General features: G+C 37.2%; 1 protein-coding gene across 2 annotated transcripts in view; it reads right to left on the bottom strand.

Annotated features, from left to right (window-relative positions):
- The window catches only part of GPAT3 (glycerol-3-phosphate acyltransferase 3), a 76,781-nt gene that overhangs the window by 13,774 nt on the left and 39,192 nt on the right, over positions 1-23,815 (bottom strand). The window contains exons 4-8 of one of the 2 annotated variants that reach the window (XM_037830152.1): positions 11,435-11,705; positions 7,717-7,791; positions 7,106-7,195; positions 5,389-5,482; positions 722-837 (exon numbers count right to left, since the gene is read on the bottom strand). In XM_037830152.1, coding sequence (XP_037686080.1) covers positions 722-837; positions 5,389-5,482; positions 7,106-7,195; positions 7,717-7,791; positions 11,435-11,705 — 646 coding nt within the window. Of the gene's footprint in view, positions 1-721; positions 838-5,388; positions 5,483-7,105; positions 7,196-7,716; positions 7,792-10,692; positions 11,706-23,815 lie in introns of those variants that run through there. The other variant, XM_037830153.1, reaches the window with a different exon arrangement.

Raw genomic sequence — 23,815 nt, 5'->3', positions numbered from 1 at the left:
AGCCAATATTCCCATTGTTTAAGTCAGCACACTGCAGTTTTAGCTGCCAGGAAGCTAAAACAGAGAGATTTCAGCTGCCAGAGTGACCTATTACCACATAATCTCAGGATGGGAAAGAGTTTTTTTAATCATAAGCAGATTCCAATAAGTGCTTTTCATTTTATTCTTAAAAAACATGAACCACCCTCATGATTATAGAAGCAATGACCAGAGCCCTATCTTTTGAGGTTAGAAGTCCAAAAAAAAAAAAAAATGTTTTCCCAACAAAGGTTTCAGATAACCCAAACTTATCTCTGCCCCATACCTCCAGGGGTTCCTTCTTCTCTGTTCCATAAAATGCATTAGCTCTATCTCTAACTGAATTTAAGAGATAATGGTCATTCAGCAAACAGTTAATTGACCATCTGTTTATTCAGCAAATATTTATCAATGATTTTAACTATCAAGGCAATGGTTTTTAACTTCAAAAATTCAGTGACTGGACTACACCACAGTCACAGCAATACAGACTCATTGGTCTTCTAATGCCATCATATATCTCACTGCGACTATGGAATTAAATTTTTAAAATATCTAGCTAAGACAGGTGATTCACCCTACAGAGAACTCCATATGTTTTAGTTTTAACCCTTAGATGCTGCTCTGTCCTCCTTGGAAGGAAGGCCAAGATTTATCAGCTTTTATGCTACCCTAATGAATACTGAGTGATCTTGCCGTTTACCTCTTGGAAACCAGGTGTCGATCTTTCATTTCAGAGCGTTCAAACCAGACATGTGGGCAAGCCTTGACCATAGCTCTCTGAATGATTCCCATCAGTCCACCATGAATCTGGCCAACCTAGAAGTACCATGAGAAAAAGAGAAAAATGTAAAGGCACATCTATCCAAAGAAAGCGTTTTCTAAGTACCAGTAAATTCCTATTCCCCACTGAGAGGTAAGACTGGCCTTCTTCTACTGACTGAAATCCTTAGTCTGTCCAAAGGATAAGAATGGCCAAATATAAGCAAAAAGTGTTCTTTAGTAGTACCTTTGAATTTTAAGCTATGTTGACTACACTTGCTATCCTCTATCTTTAAAATGCAGAGATCCTTCAATTTCACTCAAGAGAAATGCACTTCAAAACTACAGTGAAATACCATTTCTCACCCATTGGACTGCCAAAGATTCAAAAGCTTGACAATACACTTGGCTGGAAAAGCATGAGAAACAGGTAGTTTGTACACTATTTGGAGAAGGGAAGATGCAAAATGGTACAACCCTTACAGAGGGGAATTTGGCAACAATTAACAAAATTACATACATATTTACCCTTCAAACCAATAATCCCACTCCTAGGAATTTACCCTGAAAATAAAACTCCAGTAATATGAAGATACATATGCATAATATCATTAATTACTACATTGTAACTTCAAAATACTTTAAACTACCTAAATGTTCAAACATAAGATATTGGATGAATAAATGATGGTACATAGTTCTAGGGAGTACTATGCAGCTATGAAAAGAACAAGATTGATCTCTCTGACTGATAAGGAGTGAGTTCCAGGAGATATTAAGTGAGAAAAAGCAAAAAGCAAATATAGTATATTACTTTTTGTGTAAGACAGTAGGTAAAATTATTCACTTATACCTGCTTACCTTTACAATATAGAAATACAGACAAGATAACCAGAAAACAATGAACTTTTAAACCTACAAGGAATAGGAGGGAATGGGAATGATATTTCTGTGAGTTTACCTTTTTATATAGTTTTGACATTTGGCAGCATGTTAATGTCTTACACAGTCAAAACCTAAAATTAAGCCAGTAAGAATGGGAATAAAAAACTGAAAACAAACTGAAACAAATGAATCCAACTAAAAGAACAAAACTGAAATAGGGGGTGTGATGGTTAGGTTCATGTGTCAACTTGGCCAGGTGATGGTGCCCATTTGTCTGGTCAAGCAAGCACTGGCCTAACCATTACTGCAAGGACATTTGTGGCTGGTTAATAAACCAGAAGGGTGGTTTATTAAATCATCAATTTATTGCTTGATTGCGTTTGTGGCTGATTACATCAACCAAGGGAGTGTCTTCCACAACGAAAGACTCAATCAGCTGGATTTAATCCAATCAGCTGTAGACTTCTAAGAGAGAAGAGAGAACTTTCATCTGTCCTTCAGCCAGCCAGCCTTTCCTGGGGGAGTCACTGAAAACCTTCATCTCAGTTACCAGCTCGCAGTCTGCCCTACAGAATCTGGACTCATGCATCCCCACAGTTGCGTAAGATGCTTTTATAACATCTCATTTTTACAGATATCTCCTACTGGTTCTGTTTCCCTAAAGAACCCCAACTAATACAGGGGGAGAGAACAGAGACAATTCAAGAAACTTATGAAGACAGTATTGACAATATACTGTCCATTCTGGGCAGATAGTAAGGAGAACTGCAAAAAGTCCTGAATTCAGCTTAAGAAGTATGTTTTTTGTAGTAAAACAGATGCAGCAATTCTGAAACTATTTGGGGTGTATTATAAGCTTGGGCAAATAAAATAAATACATTAGTATTGTTGGGAACAGTGTTTTCACTGTGAAAGAGACACAGATATGGAATGGGGGAAGCAAGAAATAACCCCATGAATTGGAGCTATTAGTTTGAATTCAGATTTCTTATATCAATATATATAAAATATATATACTTAAATTTGAAGAAAAAGCACACATGAGAACACAATTGATAAAGCAAATGGGGCAAAATATTAACAATAGGTAAATGTGGAAATAGGGCATATGGGTGCTTAATATACTATTCTTACTGCAACCTTTATGAAAGTTTGAAAATATTCCTAAATTCGAAAAAAAAAAAAAGTGGAGGTCTTTTGTTTAGGAGAAAAAAAGGTTTTAGAAAAGTCATTGAGAAGAGATTCTTTTACGTTTTTCAGATACACACAGTTTATGTTTAGCCAAAAGGGGTTACAACTCTGGAAGTTATAATACAGTTTCCATCCATTTCTGTGCTACACTGCCTCTGACTTAGGTTTAGGTTTCTCCCACTCAGCCTACTGGAAAGTTTGCAGTTCACATGCTTTGCTAAACCTCAGTTAATATTGTAATTGCAGTTATGCTTGATCAAAAAACTTGGAAAATGACTGCTAAAAAAATCTGAGCTCCTCAGTCACAAATGAGGTATACTCAACTCTTCAACGACCAGGACATAGAAGAAATACGGTCTCAGAAATGCAAAATCATAATTAGGCAGGTTGGTTAAAATGCCTGGGCCTCTGCTTCCTCATCTATAACAAAATCTCTGTCCTAACCTCACTGGATTCTATAGAAAGTCAAATATAATGGATGTGACCAGTGCTTGTCCACATAAATACAAGGATTATTATATCTATCCAGAACTTTGTTGGGGATCTAGTGAGGATTCTTAACCTGAGGTCTCTGAGTGGACTTCAGGGTATCCATAAACACCTTGAAATTATATATTGTGTTTGTATGTAGATGCCTATACATGTTTTTTTCTTTAAAAAGGTTACATAACTATCATCTGATTTTTAACCCAAAAAATGTTAAGAACCACTAATGCCTCCTAAGTCTTTCCACAGAGATAGATAATGCCTCCTTAGATTCAGAAAGAGCTTCACAATTCAGAGAAATTTAATGTATTAAAATATGGTTGTCCAAGAGTTATGTATCTGACCCTATACTTATAGACAGATTAAATATCTGGCAATAAGCAGATGATTTTTTAATAAAGGCTTTCAAAATCCCACAAATGATCTCATACCCATGGATAACTAAATGTCAGCACATGTACCAGCTCTCCCCACTTCTCCTGCAACAGACACTTAATCAGTAAATAATGGCTCTCCTCTCTTTGGAGCCAGGGCTCACCCCAAATACCTTCTCTGGAAAGGACACCAAGCCATTACTACCCATCACTGGAGTTACCAAATGAAATAAAAATCATCTTCTCTCCCTGAAGCTCAATCTACCACCATGAAAATATGAAAAGAATTCCCCTTAGGACCCCTCTCCTGTCATTCTATTCCACACACCAACTTAGAGCACATTACCACCACAGGGAAAAGGACATCTTCAGTTATACTCCCAAATGTATCTGCCACATAATGAAGACATAGGAAATCCTAACAAATTCTTAAAGGTAATATGTGCCAGTTTAGATATATTATGTCCCCCAAAACACCATGTTCTTTAATGTAATCTTGTGGGGGCAGACATATTAGTATTGATTAAGTTGGAATCTTTGGATTAGGTTGTTTCCATGGAGATGTGACCCACCCAACTATAGGTGATAACTCTGATCAGATTATTTCCACGGAGATGTGGCCCCGCCCATTCAGCATGGGCATCGATTAGTTTACTAGAGCACTATAAGAGCTCAAACAGAAGGAGCTCTGTGCTGTAGTTTGGAGAGACACATTTTGGAGATGACTGTTGAAAGCAGACTTTTGTTGATGCTTCGGAGGTGCTAGCCCAGAGTTTGCTCCGGAAAGCTACGAAAGGACAAAACACCCCAAGAGCAACATTTTGAAGAACGCACAGGAGTTGAGAAGGGAGCTGGAACACAACCCAGGATCAGCAGACACAGCCACGTGCCTTCCCAGCTAACAGAGGTTTTCCAGATGCCAATGGCCTTTCTCCAGTGAAGGCGTACACATGTTTATGTCTTGGCTTGGACACTTTTATGGCCTTAGGACTACAACTTTGTAACCAAATAAACCACCTTTATAAAAGCCAATCCATTTCTGGTATTTTGCATAACAGCAGCATTAGCAAACCAGAACCAACAGAAACCATGAATGCAGTCCCTATTCATCCTTACAAAAGAGTATTTTAAGGTTTTACTGTGGACTTCATGGTTTATTGGGAATTGCTTTGGGGTGTGTGTACAAGGACCAAGAGAGGCAATGTGATATAAATATTTGTCTTTTGTGCTTGATCCTCATTAAAGAGTCAAATATTTTTTTTAATTTCATATAATTCCCTGAAGACAGAGGGAGCTAACTGGCTGGCTAAGGGATTTGGGCAGCTCTAGGAGGAAGAATTTAATGTTACAAAGCATTATTAAACATTACAAAACATTATTAAACATTTTACAGATGAGATGGAATCGACTTTACAAAGTCCTACCGAGCTCGAGTCTGTTTACATTTCAGTAAGTTAATTTTTTACTACCCTAAATATAATGGCAATTTTCTTTCCCTGTTCTTGCACTATATATTCTTCATGTAAATATATTACATAACTTTTATAGCTACAATACAACCCTGTCACTTTCAAATGTGAAATGAACTTTCTAATCTGTGCCAAAATAAACTAAAAGTTTGAGCAATCCACAAAACATACAACTACTTGAAATATCAATGAGCCACTCTTACCATAGCATAGCACCCATCTGTTGTCAAGATCAAAACATCTATGGGGGAGGTGTGGTTGGCAACACAAATGCCTCCCTTCTGGGGTCTGTACTGCCTGCAACGACAAACCATGGTAAATACCAAACCTTGGAAAATGGCCATTATGTTGCAGAACAGCATGAGACTCATCCTCTTTTGTTTTCAGTAGTACATTAAAACATAAACTTTGGCTGTATATGCACTTGTCTTAAGGACAGTCAGCTCTAGGCAGTATAATAAGAATGGGTTAGGAGTGTACAAGAGAGCCGTGACTTTCCCTTCATGTTTATTGGTGTCACACTTTTTTTTTGTAATGATCATGTTTTCCTTTTATCATGAAAAAAGGATTTTAAAATATTACAGTTAAATACAAAGATTCTATATCTTCAGTTAATATATAAATTTTGTATTTCATAAAACTTTCACTTATTTTAAGTATTTCATGTCATAAGCATCACTTTTAATGGCAAAAGTAAATTTGCCAGAGTTCCTCCTTCCCATCCCCCTAGAACAGGAGAAGCAAACTTTTTCTTTCAAGAGTTAGAGAGCAAATATTTTATGCTTTGCACACCAGGCAATCCCTGTCATGACTCAACTCTGCTGCCATACCACAAAAGCAGCCAGAAACAATATGTAAATGAATGAGCATGGTTGCAGTCCAACAAAATTTTATTTATGAAAAACAGGTGGAGAGCTGGACTTGGCCACAGATCATAGTTTAGTTTGCCAACTTCTACCCTAGAGTTACACCAATGAAGTACAGTTGTTTTTCTCTGGGCCTATACAAAGAAGAAATCAAACCAAATGCATAATGATGTTAGCATGTTTTCCTTAAAACCAGAAGAAACTCTATAATCAGTTATGAGCACCATCCTACATAATTAAAGTGCTTTCCTCTGACCACATTTCTATCAGAGCATTTTCTTCTACTTCTCATCCCAAAACTCATAGCCCCATCACAAAATCATAGAATTTCAGAATTTTAAGGGGCCTTATATGTTAAAGCCAAATGACAAAATATTTGCCTTCTACAAACGAGACAGAAAGACTCAATCTCTAAAAAGAGGCTTGTCCTAGAGTGTTAAAACAATGACATTGAATGTAAAAAGTATAACTGAGATAACAATAAAAGAATCAAAATCACTTTCACTTAGCTAAGTACTTAGCTATCTTTAATCTCTATGACTGGGAGTAAGGAAAGCAGAATGCTATTTTCTTTGAAGGCTCAGTTATGGGATTTTAGAACCAATTCTAGGAACCAGGACTCTAGAATCCATGTCTAATTTTCTTTCCATCGTATCACAGAGCTGTCAAATCCATCACTTTTTTAAATTGGAGAGACCTGGTTAAAATCTGACTCTGACACTACTTACTATGTGATCTTGGACAGCCAAACCCAGAGCTTTCATTTCTTCATCTGTCAAATGAGATAATAATGTCCATCTCACAGGGATGACCTATGAAAATGCAAGGGACTGTGCCTGCACACTATAAAGACATGTGCATTTTTACGTTCCTTCTGAAAACAGGCTGCTTTTTATAACGTGTTTCTTCTGTGCGTTGTTAAAGACTGTGACACTCTAAGAGGGAAGGATGAACCCACTGAAAGGGCTCTTACTCCATCTGCTCCCTCCCCGTTCATTCTCAAGGCTCTGCTGTCAATCACACCTTGGATTCACCAGAGGACAGGGACACTCACTTGTTATGGTAATGAATGGTACCAGAGAGGGATCGCACACAGATCCGGCAGCAAGTCAGGTGGACCAGTTCACTCAGCCAGTTTTTGAGGCTGAAGGAAAAAGAAAACATTTCGTTGTGCATTTCCAGGCACTCCTAACAAACTATGCAGTAAAAGCTTCAATGTGCTCCTCATAGCAGCATCTTATGTTCTGAAACACAACCACAGCTCCATTCTTCCTCCAGCCTTGTTGAGCCCTTTAGTATTAAGTGGCAAAAGTTTACCAAGAGAATTGGCCAAATTTTAATGGAAAGTATCTCCTACCCGAATGGACTTATTATGATAAATTCCTGACAAAGATAAGCTGAAGCTTCTTTGGTCTCAGCTTATGAACTTGCCAATACAATCAGACTCCTTTGCTTTCCTTTGTGTTCTTCAGTCTATTTTGTTTCTTCTCTTCATTACCTCTTTGAAAAAAACAACCTCTCTCAATTTTTATGAAAGTATAATGGAAAAAACAAATAAAGAGTATTAAGTGATCAGGATTCTAATAAATAACAAATATTCTCTTTGGGGATGCAGCTGAAAAAAAGAGAGTCCTATTTACGGCTGGATGGAAGGAAACATTTTACCTGCCGTCTGGCAGCTGCCCAACCATCGTAGTTCCTATAACGAGCAAGCTGATCCCAATGAAAGCCAAAGTCACCCTGAAAAAGGAAAAGAAAATATAATGCAAAAGTTAGTTGTACAGTAGGGAAAAAAGGAAATAACTTAAATGTCCATAAAAAGGAAACTGCAAATAAATTGTGGTGCACCAACTGTATGGAATATTATGCAGGCATTAAAAGAATTGGGTAAATCCACGGGTACTCGGGTGGAAGAATGTTCCTCGATACATTTTGAGAGAAATAAGTAAGTTTCAGAATAATACATCAAGTATGATACCATTTCAAAATAACAAGTATGTGTATCTAGTTTATATGTGCAAAGAAAAGGCCTGGAAGTTTGTTCATAAGACTACCAAGTTCAATCTCTGTATTAGCCTAGGGTAAAGAGGGCTTGCCCTTCTGCTCTTCTGAATGATTTTAATCTCTTTACAGTAAGCATATATTAATTTCTCTTAAAGGCAAGCAAAAACTTTTTAGTTTTTCCTTTTAGTTATAAAAAGGAATAGTTTGTCAATCTGAAAACAACTTGCTTTTTCTGCATTTTTTTTATAGTGAGGAGGGCAAAAGTGTATAATTCAAATTGTTCTCAAAGGAATGTAAAATTTAGAGTAAATGACAAGAACACTATACTTAAAGGCTCTTTCATAAGAACTCCCAAATATGTCACCATGCAGGAGCTCCTTTAATGCAAATCCAAGTGTTGGCCCTTTTTATGGTTCAAGCAAACAAAGTAATTAACATCTCTAATCCTCACATAAATACATGCATTCTCATTTTTGAAAAGTGCTTTTAATATACACTCTAATGACTTCAAAAAGAAAATAGCCATTTTTTTTAGAAATGAAAATCAAATTACTCAAAAAGAAAAGGTTAAGATTTAAATCTTTCAAAACAAGTGGGATTTGATTAAAACAGAGAAAAAAAATCAATGGTTTAATCACATTTCACTAACATGATTCCTTAAACCATTTGTCAAATGAAGAAAGCAGACTTTAGATTATTTCATTGCCCTTTCATATGGAACCAAAGGTCTACCTGTATCTTTTTAGTTTTCTGAAGGCCATTACCAAGTTTTGCTCAATGAGTGAGGTAGTCAGTAAACCGAATGAAACGGCCATTGCTTTACCACAAGGATACTTCAGTTTAGGGAAGCTACAGGGGCTGCCTGAGATAAATGGCCGGCAGCGGTAACCCCTCCAGTGTCAAACTGGTTTGCTCCTGAGATGTATCTATCTTTATATCTTCACCAGATATTTGGAGCACCCAGTTTATCTTAACCAATCTCAGGTTTTACATTCGATGATGCCAAAATAGCAGCCAGCACTATGTGCCAGGCAATATTCTAAGTGCTTTTTATATTTAACTCAGTTAATCTTCCCTAAATCCTGAGGCAATATTATTATCATCAACATTCTACAGATGAGGAAATTGAAGCACAGAAAGGTAAAATAACTTACCCAAGTTTCCACAGCCAGTAAATAAAGAGCTGATATTTGAACCCAGGCAGTCTTGCTCCAGAATTCATGTTCCTAACTATTCTGATATATTGCCTCTCAGTAGATTATGAGGATGATCATTAATGAACATAGTAGTTTAGTATTATTTAATACAGAAAAATAGCTTAAGGAAGTGGTCTCAACTTAGTTGGGGAAACACTCCATCAGAAAAACATCTAAGCATGCACCACCCAATACGTTTAAGAATGATCTACAAATACCACTATAGTGACATCATGTACATTATAAAACATCTGCAAACATGAAGGATGCACTAAAGATGAAAAATATTTTAAATTATAATCTTTTATAAATATAATATTTTAAATTATGTACATTAATGTTATAAAAACCTTTTGCCCTCATTTAAAATATAATTAATAATATTTTTAGTGAGGGCAAAGATTTTTTTAATATACTTCCTTATATACACCTTGTTGTGGTGTTAAACCTTATTAGAAATCTTGGTTTAACACCTTTTGACAAAGCAATTTGAAGGTGTGATTCAGTTTTCTCCAGATACCTTATTTTAATGTCAGGTCACTAACTAAATCATTTTTCAATCTCATCAATCAACTATAATTTTTTTTTGCCAAATAATTTTTGCCATCTTTCCTAATGAAAATCACTTGTTCCTATAAATTAAATTTAGGAAGGGGTTGCATTTTAACATGTTCAACAACTGGATTCAAAACTACTGAAACGTTTTATTTGCTATATTAGCAGGTCAGAAAATCCTGTTTCCTGTATAAGGGATCCAAAAAGAGAGTTGTCACAGATGACACAGTTTGCAACCACAATCTGTGTGTGAGTTTAACGGCTTTATTGAAATACAATGCACTTACCATACAACTCACCCATTTTAAGTGTACAATTAATCAGTAATGTTATTATCTTAAATCTGTGTCTTTTTTTTTTTGCAACAATCTTTTATGTCATGTCTATTTTTTTGAGCTTTAGTTTAGTTAATACTAGATGGTAGAGTCATAATGCCATTTTCCAGGCCCCCATAAACTGTGATACATCACAGCATGGTGAAAGCTGCAAACAAAGGTGTCTCAAGTCCTCTGTGTTGTAGAATTCCCATTCTGCCCTCAGGTTACCTTGGATAGCATGCCTGACCCATGGACCAAGTGAGGATGTGACAGCTAATCCATGTGTTAAATATCACTAAAGTTTAATTTCTTTTTAAGATAAAAAACATAAATTGATGCTCTAACATTTCCTTTCTACATGCCAATGGATCATCTTCTGCATCCTCAGAGTACATGAACCCCATTTTGGAAGCCACTGGTTTAAGGTTCAAGCAAAATGTGAAACACTGAATTTCATTTTGGTATCACAGCTGAAGTGATTGCCAAAAGACATAATATGTCCCAACTTCTGGACACTGGCAACACAAGCAAAAGAAAGCAGAAAGAGCTTCTTTGAGAACTGCACTTGCCTTTACTTAAGCAATCTTTTCCCTTGTAATAAATCAGAATGAGGCAAGTATAGGCCACCCTAGGGATGGTAAAGAGGTTCATCTCATATGTCAGTTTGAATCAGGTCGTAACAAGTGCCTGGAAGGCTGCATTGAGAGGATGCTGAGGCTATTTCCAGTTCCAGAGAGATGAAGCAAAACAATCAATAGCAATGTTGTGGCTGCTACACATGCCCATGCCCCGCTGTCATCACACTTAAAAAACTTGACCAGTAGTAGCTTCAACCCACTTCCCAGCGTCATTTCTTCTACTCCTACGTTCCGCACTGAGGTTTCAGTAAACTGGGCTTTGAGCGGCCCCCTCCTCGGGAGGTACTCAAACGTAGAAGCTGAAAGGGAGGACCAGAAGGAGAGGCATGAGTGGGCTGTATTATTGACACCCTAATGAATGTGAAAATATAAGTCCTTTCTCCTCTTCTTTTTTCTAACTTCCCTTCTCTGTCCTCAGACTATCTATGACTATAATAGCAAAGTGGACCTAGATTGTAAAATATATATTGGATTCTGCATACATCCCTTCATTTGGGAGAAAAATATTGAAAGGAGTATAGATACTTAGCAAGTTCCTGCAGAGCTCACACTTGGTGGTGTTTTCTAAGTGGAAAAAGGTGGGATTAGTAGAACAGTCTTATGTGGCCATTATACACATGATTACAAAAGAAAGCAAAACAGATTATACCAAATTGCTGGGCAGGCAACTTACCGCAGAGGCAGGAGGACACAGTAGCGTACTATGACACCCAGAACCCACACCATGGTGAGCCGTGGGCTGATGTAACAGAAATTTACATTGGTCCTTGTGAGGAGATTCCATGACACTAGCTCCTCTGAGGAGAACCTCTGGGTCACTTCATCTTCCACAATGGCTTCAAATCCCTTCTTGGAGAAATAAAACACATCAGACAGCTCAAAGTCCCTTCCTCGCAGACCAGAGAGCCCTTTTTCCATGGGTGACTCATCTCTTTGGATAATACCTTAAAAGAAAGCATCAAGACATGAGAAAATGCCATAGGACAGAAGAATAGCTGACCGAAAGGGCAGCTTTAAGACTGCAGAATACTGAAGACAAGTGAATAAGTTTAATGGGTGGCATGGAGTAGAGTCCAGAAATAAGAGGCAAACAATTGCAGAGGGAAGAGAAGTGAAATCACTGAGCCTACATGAAATGGGCTTTACCCAATGATTTCCATTAATTATGGAGGAAGTTTCAATAACCCACTTGCTTGCATGTCATTCCTCATACCCTTAGCAAAAGAACTCACAGAAGCAAACTCTCCCCAAGTGTAAGTCTAGACTGTGTAAAAATGATTTCCCATTCTTCCTTCCTGTCCTCATAAAAACCAAAAAGCAGGCAAAATGGGAAAAGAGATTTATCATAAATAGCAAAAGGTTGATGTTTTTTATATAAAAATTATCTAATATGAAAAACATGGTCTTCTGCAAAAAAAAAAAAATGGAAGCAAGGCCATGAACAATTTGCAGCAGCAAAATAAATAGTTAATAAATATATCAAAACATTTTCTCTAGTAATCAAAGAAATGTGAATTAGACAAAGATTGGTCTCAGTGACATGGATATGTGCAATGTTAAGTGCAAAAAGCAGGATCTAAAACTATTGGTTAATCCAACTATATGAAGTATATATGTATAACAAAAATGTCATGTAGGAAACAAAAGGCAATGAAATGTTCTCCTTTATACCGTTGCTGTATTTTCCATAAAGAAAACAATTCAAAGATTTGTAAAGCAGCATAAATTTTTGTAAATTCAAAGTGACTACTGCCACCAACTTCTAGCTACTAAATAAGATAACATATGAGGTCTTTGAAGAATAAAGAGTAGGTATATACACAGCAATATGAGTAACATGCCTATTCATCAGTTCTTCCGATGTGTGTCACAAAGGAAGTTACTTCTTACATTAGGCTACAATTTATAATCTCTTATTTTCTTAATGTCTTTTCTTTTGAGATGGAGATTAAGATGTTAAATTCCCTACAAGTAGATCTGCTTTGCTTTTCTCCCTTTATAATTCCCTTAGAAATCAGTGAGGTAAGTGAAGAGTGCCACAGAATGGTCTCAAACTGCAGTGTGCCACTGACTATCCCCTGGAGAATTTAAACATGCATCAACAGCAGGAGCTGTAACCTTTCAGTTTTTTGAAGGAGAGGCAGCATAATGCAATGCAGGAAAAAGGAAAGAGTTCAAAGTCAAGTTCTGTTTACAACCACCACCAGCTCCATGGCCGTGGGTGATGGATAAGTCACTTCTTGTCCTTATCTATAAAATAAGGGGGTAAGAAAATTTTTGTCTTCTTTACAGGGCTCAAGATCTGTGATTTTAGTCTTTTTTGCCCCTCATGCAAAGCTAATACCTAATCACCTTTAGAATTAGAGAAATAAAATAAGTTCTTTAATGATCATTAGACTATCTTTTTTCAGTAGTCAAGCCTAAGTGGTTTAGTGTTTCCTTCACCATCTCTGAAAAGGCCTTCATTAGGATTAGAGGATAAGCCAAGATACTGTCCCTACTGAATCACCCTCTTGCTTTGTAGATGCTGCAACACCACTCAGAGAAGGTTACCCAATCAAGTACTGGCCAATGTTCAACAGTGCAAGAGTTTCATTATTTAGCAATATAAAAATTTATTTTAAGTCTAGAGGGAGAGGAAAGAACAGATTATTTGGCAAATCTCTGAAGGAAATGCACTAGAGACTGTGGAAAGTCCTCAAAAAATAACCTTTTACAGAGGGGCCAGAGATAAGAATGCAAGTTCAAGTTGCCTCATATTATTTAACTGAGCCAGGAGAAATCTGTAAATAGAAGCCAGCCCCCAACCCAACCTCTACACACTTGAGGTTCAATATTTTCTCTGCTTTCGACCTAGTTTATTCTGTGTAACTCAAGTATAAAATATAATTCAATTTCATATTTTAGTTAAGCCTCTTTGGGTATCTGCAATGTGTCAAACTGACAATTTAATTTCTGGAATATACAAAGACCTTCAATAAATTAATAAGGAAAAGCCAAAGAACCCACTGAAAAATTGGATTAAGAATATGGCAAACAATTAACGAAAGAGTAAGCCTTATGGCTAAACATTTGAAAAGGTGTTCTTCTATCTTGCTATAATCAGAGAAATGCAACTAAAATCCCAATGAGATACTATTTTATTCTCATCAGGTTGGTAAATTTTTTTTTTAATCTGACAATAACAAGTGTTGGTGAGAATGTGGAACAATGGGAATGCAATTAGTAGTCACACTGGAAACATTTGGCAATCTCTAGTAAATTCAAAGGTATTTATAGCCTGTGACCCAGCAATTCCACTCCTGGGTATACCTCAGGAAGATTCTTATTATTTTTGTTTGTTTGTTTAATTGCAAATATACAGAAAAGGTGCAGTGATATTACACTTCAATCAGATTCACCAATTGTCAATATTTTGCCACATTTGCTTTACTGTTCTATATCTATATGTATAAAGAAGTTTTTCTGAACCGCTTGAAAGTAAGTTACAGACATCATGTCCCCCACTCCCAAATAAGTCAACATACATTTCCTTTGGATATGAAGATTCACTTATTTAACCACAGTACCATTATCCAAATCAAGAAAGTTGACATTAATGCAATAATAATATCTAATCTATAGACCTTCTTCAAACATTGACAGTTGCCCCAATAATATCATTTCCAGCATTTTTTTCTGGTCTAAGAATCAATCCAGGATCATGCATTATATTTACATGTCAAGTCTCTTTAGTCTTCTTTAATATGGAAAGGTTCTTCAGCCTTTCATTCTCTTTCACGCCTTTCATTTCCTTTTGATATTTTTGAAGAATACAGGCTATTTATTTTATAGAATAACCCTTAATGTGGATTTATCTGATGTTTCTTCATGATTAGATATAGGTTGTACACTTTGGGCAGGAATACTATATAAGGGATGTTGTATCTTTCTCGTGATGTCAGCCTGTCCCATTACTGGTGATGTTAACTTCGATCACTTAGTTTAAGATGGGGCTTGCCAAGTTTCTCCATTTTTAGAGAGTTTAAATAACAGAAAACAAACTATCCATTGTTTAAGGAAACATGCACATGTAAGAAAAGGACAGAAATATGCCTGTGTAGGAGGACAAAAATATGCAAAAGAATAATAAACATCAAAATCAGAGTAGTAGTTCCTGGGAGTGGCAAGGTAAAGAGAGGGGTACACAGGGAAATTCATTGGTTTCTGTAATGTTTTATATATTTAAATTAGATGGTGGGTGCACGTGTTATAAACAAACAAACCAATAAAAAGTACATGGAACTGACAATTGTTCCTAAGATGAAGATCGATATTTTAAGAGAGCAGTAGCAGTTTATGAGCTCTTTAATAAAGCATACAAAATCTAAAAATGGGTATTTTGATAAAATTAAGTGTCAAAAGAAACACAACTGAAACATAATGCTACTTCCTTCTTGTAATATATTGACTATTAAGAGTCAGAATTACTGATTAAATTTAAATTAAACATATACACTTTCAACAGGAGAAAATATTCAATTAATCAACAATAATGAACCTTCCCTATGTATCAGGCTTCAAAGCAGGTTAGAAAGTAGAAGAGAAAATATTTGTTTTTAGCCTCAAGAAATGTTCAAAAGTGGACCAAAACTCTTCAATATATAGATAGAAACACATGTCATATTTAACTAGATTGGATACAATTCTGATACTAGTTTTATTATCATTAATAATATATTAATAATTTAATATGTCAGTTTATTAATAACAAATTAAGTCTGATCCTTCAGAGCAATATGTCATCAATAGTGAACAATTAGAATAATAAGAGTAAGATGAAAAACATTTTAATTGTAATCCAAAATTAGCAACCCACAGTTCTTAAATCAGTAAAACCCTGATTCTAGGAAATATTTCCTCTTGTTTCACAAGTCCACTTAAAAAAAATAAAGTCATAAACATTTGAACCTTGTCCTATACCAAATGCTTTGGCCAATGTGATACAGTCCGTGCTTGCATGAAAATAAAATTAGAACTATCTCCCTATCCAGTGCAAGAGATTAATCACACAAGCTACCCTGTGCCCCTAACAAGTCACTTGTACATAAATAATCCCAGATATGAGAGCCCTGCAGAAATAGAGGCTGAAGTTAGAACCCTCTCAAACATAATTAACTCTAAATTAACTGAGTGAACTTGGAATAACTGCCTATTTATGATTCACTCTGACGTTTTGGTCCTCTAGCTGTAAATCATGCTTTTTAAGCCAGAAATCAGGAAAATCAGGATCCACTAAAGACAAAAGGTATATCCAAAAAGTGCAGCTTATATACAGAAGTCTATCCTGAACGTGCCAATGGGCTATGTTCCAAAGTTAGAAGCTCGGAATTCAGAACCCAGTCATACGGAAACCTTGTAGTATCATGAAATAGAAATCTCTCTAACACTGTTTCTTTGGGGAAATTTTAGATAAAATCTGGTTTGGAATTGACAAAAAATATACTCCCCCATCCCACAGTGATTGGATGGAGGGCATTAGGGAAACTTTCTGGGATACTGGCAATGTTCTAGTTCTTGATGTGGATGAGAGGTACATGAGTATGTTTACTTTGGCAAACTCATCAAGCTGCACAATTATAACTTTGCACTCTTCTCTGTGTACATTATATTTTAATTTTAAAAAGGCTTATTTAAAAATATACCGTTAAGTGTGATTGGTCTGACTAAAGGAGAGACCAAGGTAAGTAATTGTAAAGATCAATGCTCTGTGGTGGGAATGGGGTGTGGGGTGGACCAGTACAGCTGGGATTTAAGAACAGAAATGCTCAGTGACAAAGGAGAGGCAACACCCATGCTTGAGCAAAGCACTTAGCGGTAGATTAGACATTTACTAATTGGATCAACTGTTTTACCACAAAACGTGTATAAACATCCCCAACAAAATAATGCAAAGTCCTTAACTGAGCCAATATCTGCATTCTGACCACAAGATACCATGCTCAAACTAACCTATAACTACCCCCAGAATTACTGCTCATAATAATTTAGCTTTAACACTTCACAAAGTGCAAGACTAACCTCTAAATATACCATGTCTAAAAAATTACTCTAGGCAATAAAGTCAAGTTACAATTTTTAGCACATTTTTAGCCAATAAGTTAGACTATTTGGCTATACTTATTTCACAGTGAATCCTTTGTGTTGCAGCTTATCATTGCTTTCCTTCCAAAGTGCTAAAAAAAACAAAAATCCTTTTTATTATTATTAATGCACTTCAGTGTAATAATGGCATTAAGGATATGTGGAAAAAGTACATTTTTTGAGATGCACACTGAAGAATGGTAAAAGCAAAATGATGTGGTATCTGGAATTCACTTTATAACACTTCCATAAAAAGACATACATTAAGGTGAGGATGTGGTGTTTCTAATTGCTTATCTATATTCTCTACTTTTATACATTTGTTACATCTGCTTCTGAAAAAAAATTTAGTTAAAAAATATACTTCCAAAAAGGAAAAAAAATGTTTAAATGGATACATGAAACAAATGTAGCAAATTCTTGATAATTGTTGAATTTGGGTGATGTGTACAAGGGAATTAATTGTAGTATTTCTTCTACATTTTTTAAATGAATGTTACATTTAACAATCTATTTAAGAAACTCATTTGAAAAGTACTAGGCATCAATTTCCTCAACTAAAGGCACACTGGGGTTGAGTAATTTGCCCAAGGCACAAAGGAAGTAAGAAACAGACCCAAGATTTGAAGCCAGGTCTATGGCTCCAAAACCAAATGCTTCGTCCCTCATATCCTAAAGCTTTAAGTTCCATAAGACTTTACCCACCACTTGTCTTTTGCTAATAATAAAGATCTTTCCCATCAACTCCACATCACCCCCCAGTTTTATTCTGCGGAATAGAAAGTCTTGTATGACAGTTCTTCTTAGCATTTCTCCTACCATGAAGGGAAGAAATGGAACTTAAATGGAGCTTTAATTGACATAGGAAAACCTATGGGGGTCCCATCTAACATTAATCTGGATATGCCCTTGTCACTAATTCACATGCTCAGCCTTCCCAGAAAATTGTAATTCAAGTCACCCTTTACTTTCTTTCGAAGGTGCTGGAATCTCTGACAGCCTAGAACACATCTGATTTCTTCTTGGTTAGGTCCCCAGGCCTATGCAGACAAGCCCAGCCAAGAACAGCTCGTGGGCAGTGGCCCACCCAAAGTGCTCCACTTCTGTAGTTCAGCCAGATCCAAGTTGTCCAGGTAGGTGTTCTACCCAATTTATGGCCATCCCATCATACACAGATGTCCTGACAGTACTCTTACTCTTCGAGTCCTCCCTGAGGCCCAAGCAGCCTCCCATGCATCTTGCAAATTAGTCAAGGCTTACAAAGGATAATCAGCATTCATTTTTTTTTTTCAGGGTAGATATATTCTCAAGCCCTCCACCTCTTTTCAATAGTTATCAACCTGGACAACCACCCAGCCACACTTTGTAGAAAACTCCCTCTACCTCTTTTGATCTAAACAGCGGAGTAACCCTCCTCTGTCCTCAGCCATGACTCCAGGTTTAAATTCAAGGTCTCTGAGCCAAACACTGATAATGGTGAAGCTCCTAAGATAAAGCTTCAGGCTCCTTACCTGCAGGGGCCCCTTCCAAGGTCCCACACCTAATTTTGTATTTGGCTACTTTGTATTCTTTTTCTTAAAGAGGGTCTCCAAACTGCATAATCTTCAGGCCTCCATAAAAATCTCAATTTGCCCCTACCTCTGAATTACATTATCATTCTGCTGATACAGGCAACAGATCTGTGTTAAATCATTCTCCTTACAAATTGAGGTGATTTAGGAGAAATAGGTAGGATAACAGAACCAAGTTGTTACCAATAAGTATTAGAATGTTGGGAGCTCATGGACACACATGAAACTCCTTCTGCTCACATCTACTATTTGACGGTCAAATTGGCAATGTACTAGTTGAATGAGCTTACTGTTGGTTATGCAGTTTTTATTGCTGTTTTAAGGTTCTTGGCAGTGAGGAGACGAGGGGATGATAATAGGAAAATATGAATGCAATGCAAAATTTTAAAAATCACTACTACACAAACGTTTCCCTGTAGCAGAAAACTACTTTAGAAGTATTAGAGTGGGGAGGTGGGGCAACATGGCGGACTGGTGAGCTGTATGTTTTAGTTACTCCTCCAGGAAAGTAGGTAGAAAGCCAGGAACTGCGTGGACTGGACACCACAGAGCAATCTGTCTTTGGGCATACTTCATACAACACTCATGAAAACGTGGAACTGCTGAGATCAACGAAATCTGTAAGTTTTTGTGGCCAAGGGACCAGCACCCCTCCCTCCCAGGCTCAGTCCCGTGGGAGGAGGGGCTGTCAGCTCCGGGAAAGAGAAGGGAGAACTGCAGTGGCAGCCCTTATCGGAAACTCATTCTACTGATCCAAACTCCAACCATAGATAGACTGAGACCAGACACCAAAGAATCTGAGAGCAGCCAGCCCAGCAGAGAGGAGACAGGCATAGAAAACAACAACAGGAAAAACTCCAAAATAAAAGCGGAGGATTTTTGGAGTTCTCGTGAACATAAAAGGGGGAAGGGCAGAGCTCAGGCCCTGAGGCTCATATGCAAATCCCGAAGAAAAGCTGATCTCTCTGCCTGTGGACCTTTCCTTAATGGCCCTGGTTGCTTTGTCTCTTAGCATTTCAATAACCCATTAGATCTCTGAGGAGGGCCCATTTTTTTTTTCCTTTTTTTCTTTTTCTAAAACAATTACTCTAAGAAGCCCAATACAGAAAGCTTCAAAGACTTGCAATTTGGGCAGGTCAAGACAAGAGCAGAACTAAGAGAGCTCTGAGACAAAAGGCAATAATCCAGTGGCTGACAAAATTCACTAAACACCACAACTTCCCAAGAAAAGGGGGGCGTCCACTCACAGCCATCATTCTGGTGGACAGGAAACACTCCTGCCCATCGCCAGCCCCATAGCCCAGAGCTGCCCCAGACAACCCAGTGTGACGGAACCGCTTCAAATAACAGGCACACACCACAAAACTGGGCGTGGACATTAGCCTTCCCTGCAACCTCAGCTGATTGTCCCAGAGTTGGGAAAGTGGAGAAGTGTGAATTAACAAAGCCCCATTCAGCCATCATTTCAGCAGACTGGGAGCCTCCCTACACAGCCCAGCAGCCCAGAACTGCCCTGGGGGGACGGCACTCACTTGTGACATAGCACAGTCATCCCTCAACAGAGGACCCCAGGTGCACAGCCTGGAAGAGGGGCCCACTTGCAAGTCTCAGGAGCTATAAGCCAATACCAAGGACTTGTGGGTCAGTGACAGAGACAAACTGTGGCAGGACTGAACTGAAGGATTAGACTATTGCAGCAGCTTTAAAACTCTAGGATCACCAGGGAGATTTGATTGTTAGAGCCACCCCCCCTCCCTGACTGCCCAGAAACATGCCCCATATACAGGGCAGGCAACACCAACTACACACGCAAGCTTGGTACACCAATTGCCCCCCACAAGACTCACTCCCCCACTCACCAAAAAGGCTAAGCAGGGGAGAACTGGCTTGTGGAGAACAGGTGGCTCGTGGATGCCACCTGCTGGTTAGTTAGAGAAAGTGTACTCCACGAAGCTGTAGATCTGATAAATTAGAGATAAGGACTTCAATTGGTCTACAAATCCTAAAAGAACCCTATCAAGTTCAGCAAATGCCACGAGGCCAAAAACAACAGAAAATTATAAAGCATATGAAAAAACCAGATGGTATGGATAACCCAAGCCCAAGCACCCAAATCAAAAGACCAGAAGAGACACAGCACCTAGAGCAGCTACTCAAAGAACTAAAGATGAACAATGAGACCATAGTACGGGATACAAACGATATCAAGAAGACCCTAGAAGAGCATAAAGAAGACATTGCAAGACTAAATAAAAAAATGGATGATCTTATGGAAATTAAAGAAACTGTTGACCAAATTAAAAAGATTCTGGACACTCATAGTACAAGACTAGAGGAAGTGGAACAACGAATCAGTGACCTGGAAGATGACAGAATGGAAAATGAAAGCATAAAAGAAAGAATGGGGAAAAAAATTGAAAAAATCGAAATGGACCTCAGGGATATGATAGATAATATGAAACATCCGAATATAAGACTCATTGGTGTTCCAGAAGGGGAAGAAAAGGGTAAAGGTCTAAGAAGAGTATTCAAAGAAATTGTTGGGGAAAACTTCCCAAATCTTCTAAACAACATAAATACACAAATCATAAATGCTCAGCGAACTCCAACTAGAATAAATCCAAATAAACCCACTCCGAGACATATTCTGATCACAATGTCAAACACAGAAGAGAAGGAGCAAGTTCTGAAAGCAGCAAGAGAAAAGCAATTCACCAGATACCAAGGAAACAGCATAAGGCTAAGTAGTCACTACTCAGCAGCCACCATGGAGGCGAGAAGGCAGTGGCACGATATATTTAAAATTCTGAGTGAGAAAAATTTCCAGCCAAGAATATTTTATCCAGCAAAGCTCTCCTTCAAATTTGAGGGAGAGCTTAAATTTTTCACAGACAAACAAATGCTGAGAGAATTTGCTAACAAGAGACCTGCCCTACTGGAGGAACTAAAGGGAGCCCTACAAACAGAGAAACAAAGAAAGGACAGAGAGACTTGGAGAAAGGTTCAGTACTAAAGAGATTCGGTATGGGTACAATAAAGGATATTAATAGACAGAGGGGAAAAATATGACAAACATAAACCAAAGGATAAGATGGCTGATTCAAGAAATGCCTTCACGGTTATAACGTTGAACGTAAATGGATTAAACTTCCCAATTAAAAGATATAGATTTGCAGAGTGGATCAAAAAAAATGAACCATCAATATGTTGCATACAAGAGACTCATCTTAGACACAGGGACACAAAGAAACTGAAAGTGAAAGGATGGAAAAAAATATTTCATGCAAGCTACAGCCAAAAGAAAGCAGGTGTAGCAATATTAATCTCAGATAAAATAGACTTTAAATGCAGGGATGTTTTGAGAGACAAAGAAGGCCACTACATACTAATAAAAGGGGCAATTCAACAAGAAGAAATAACAATCGTAAATGTCTATGCACCCAATCAAGGTGCCACAAAATACATGAGAGAAACACTGGCAAAACTAAAGGAAGCAATTGATGTTTCCACAATAATTGTGGGAGACTTCAACACATCACTCTCTCCTATAGATAGATCAACCACACAGAAGACCAATAAGGAAATTGAAAACCTAAACAATCTGATAAATGAATTAGATTTAACAGACATATACAGGGCATTACATCCCAAATCACCAGGATACACATACTTTTCTAGTGCTCATGGAACTTTCTCCAGAATAGATCATATGCTGGGACATAAAACAAGCCTCAATAAATTTAAAAAGATTGAAATTATTCAAAGCACATTCTCTGACCACAATGGAATACAATTAGAAGTCAATAACCATCAGAGACTTAGAAAATTCACAAATACCTGGAGGTTAAACAACACACTCCTAAACAATCAGTGGGTTAAAGAAGAAATAGCAAGAGAAATTGCTAAATATATAGAGACGAATGAAAATGAGAACACAACATACCAAAACCTATGGGATGCAGCAAAAGCAGTGCTAAGGGGGAAATTTATAGCACTAAACACATATATTAAAAAGGAAGAAAGAGCCAAAATCAAAGAACTAATGGATCAACTGAAGAAGCTAGAAAATGAACAGCAAACCAATCCTAAACCAAGTACAAGAAAAGAAATAACAAGGATTAAAGCAGAAATAAATGACATAGAGAACAAAAAAACAATACAGAGGATAAATATCACCAAAAGTTGGTTCTTTGAGAAGATCAACAAGATTGACAAGCCCCTAGCTGGACTGACAAAATAGAAGACCCATATAAACAAAATAATGAATGAAAAAGGTGACATAACTGCAGATCCTGAAGAAATTAAAAAAATTATAAGAGGATATTATGAACAACTGTATGGCAACAAACTGGATAATGTAGAGGAAATGGACAATTTCCTGGAAACATATGAACAACCTAGACTGACCAGAGAAGAAATAGAAGACCTCAACCAACCCATCACAAGCAAAGAGATCCAATCAGTCATCAAAAATCTTCCCACAAATAAATGCCCAGGGCCAGATGGCTTCACAGGGGAATTCTACCAAACTTTCCAGAAAGAACTGACACCAATCTTACTCAAACTCTTTCAAAACATTGAAGAAAATGGAACACTACCTAACTCATTTTATGAAGCTAACATCAATCTAATACCAAAACCAGGCAAAGATGCTACAAAAAAGGAAAACTACCGGCCAATCTCCCTAATGAATATAGATGCAAAAATCTTCAACAAAATACTTACAAATCAAATCCAAAGACACATTAAAAAAATCATACACCATGACCAAGTGGGGTTCATTCCAGGCATGCAAGGATGGTTCAACATAAGAAAATCAATCAATGTATTACAACACATTAACAAGTCAAAAGGGAAAAATCAATTGACCATCTCAATAGATGCTGAAAAAGCATTTGACAAAATCCAACATCCGTTTTTGATAAAAACACTTCAAAAGGTAGGAATTGAAGGAAACTTCCTCAACACGATAAAGAACATATATGAAAAACCCACAGCCAGCAGAGTACTCAATGGTGAGAGACTAAAAGCCTTCCCTCTAAGATCAGGAACAAGACAAGGATGCCCGCTGTCACCACTGTTATTCAACAGTGTGCTGGAAGTGCTAGCCAGGGCAATCCGGCAAGACAAAGAAATAAAAGGCATCCAAATTGGAAAAGAAGAAGTAAAACTGTCATTGTTTGCAGACGATATGATCTTATATCTAGAAAACCCTGAGAAATTGACGATACAATTACTAGAGCTAAAAAACAAATTTAGCAAAGTAGCGGGATACAAGATTAATGCACATAAGTCAGTAATGTTTCTATATGCTAGAAATGAACAAAGTGAAGAGACACTCAAGAAAAAGATACCATTTT

This window comes from Choloepus didactylus, chromosome 3 (genome assembly GCF_015220235.1).
Source record: "Choloepus didactylus isolate mChoDid1 chromosome 3, mChoDid1.pri, whole genome shotgun sequence".
Taxonomy (NCBI): Eukaryota; Metazoa; Chordata; class Mammalia; order Pilosa; family Megalonychidae; genus Choloepus; species Choloepus didactylus.
Note: the sequence above shows the minus strand (reverse complement) of the source record. Positions and strands in the feature narration are given on the sequence as shown.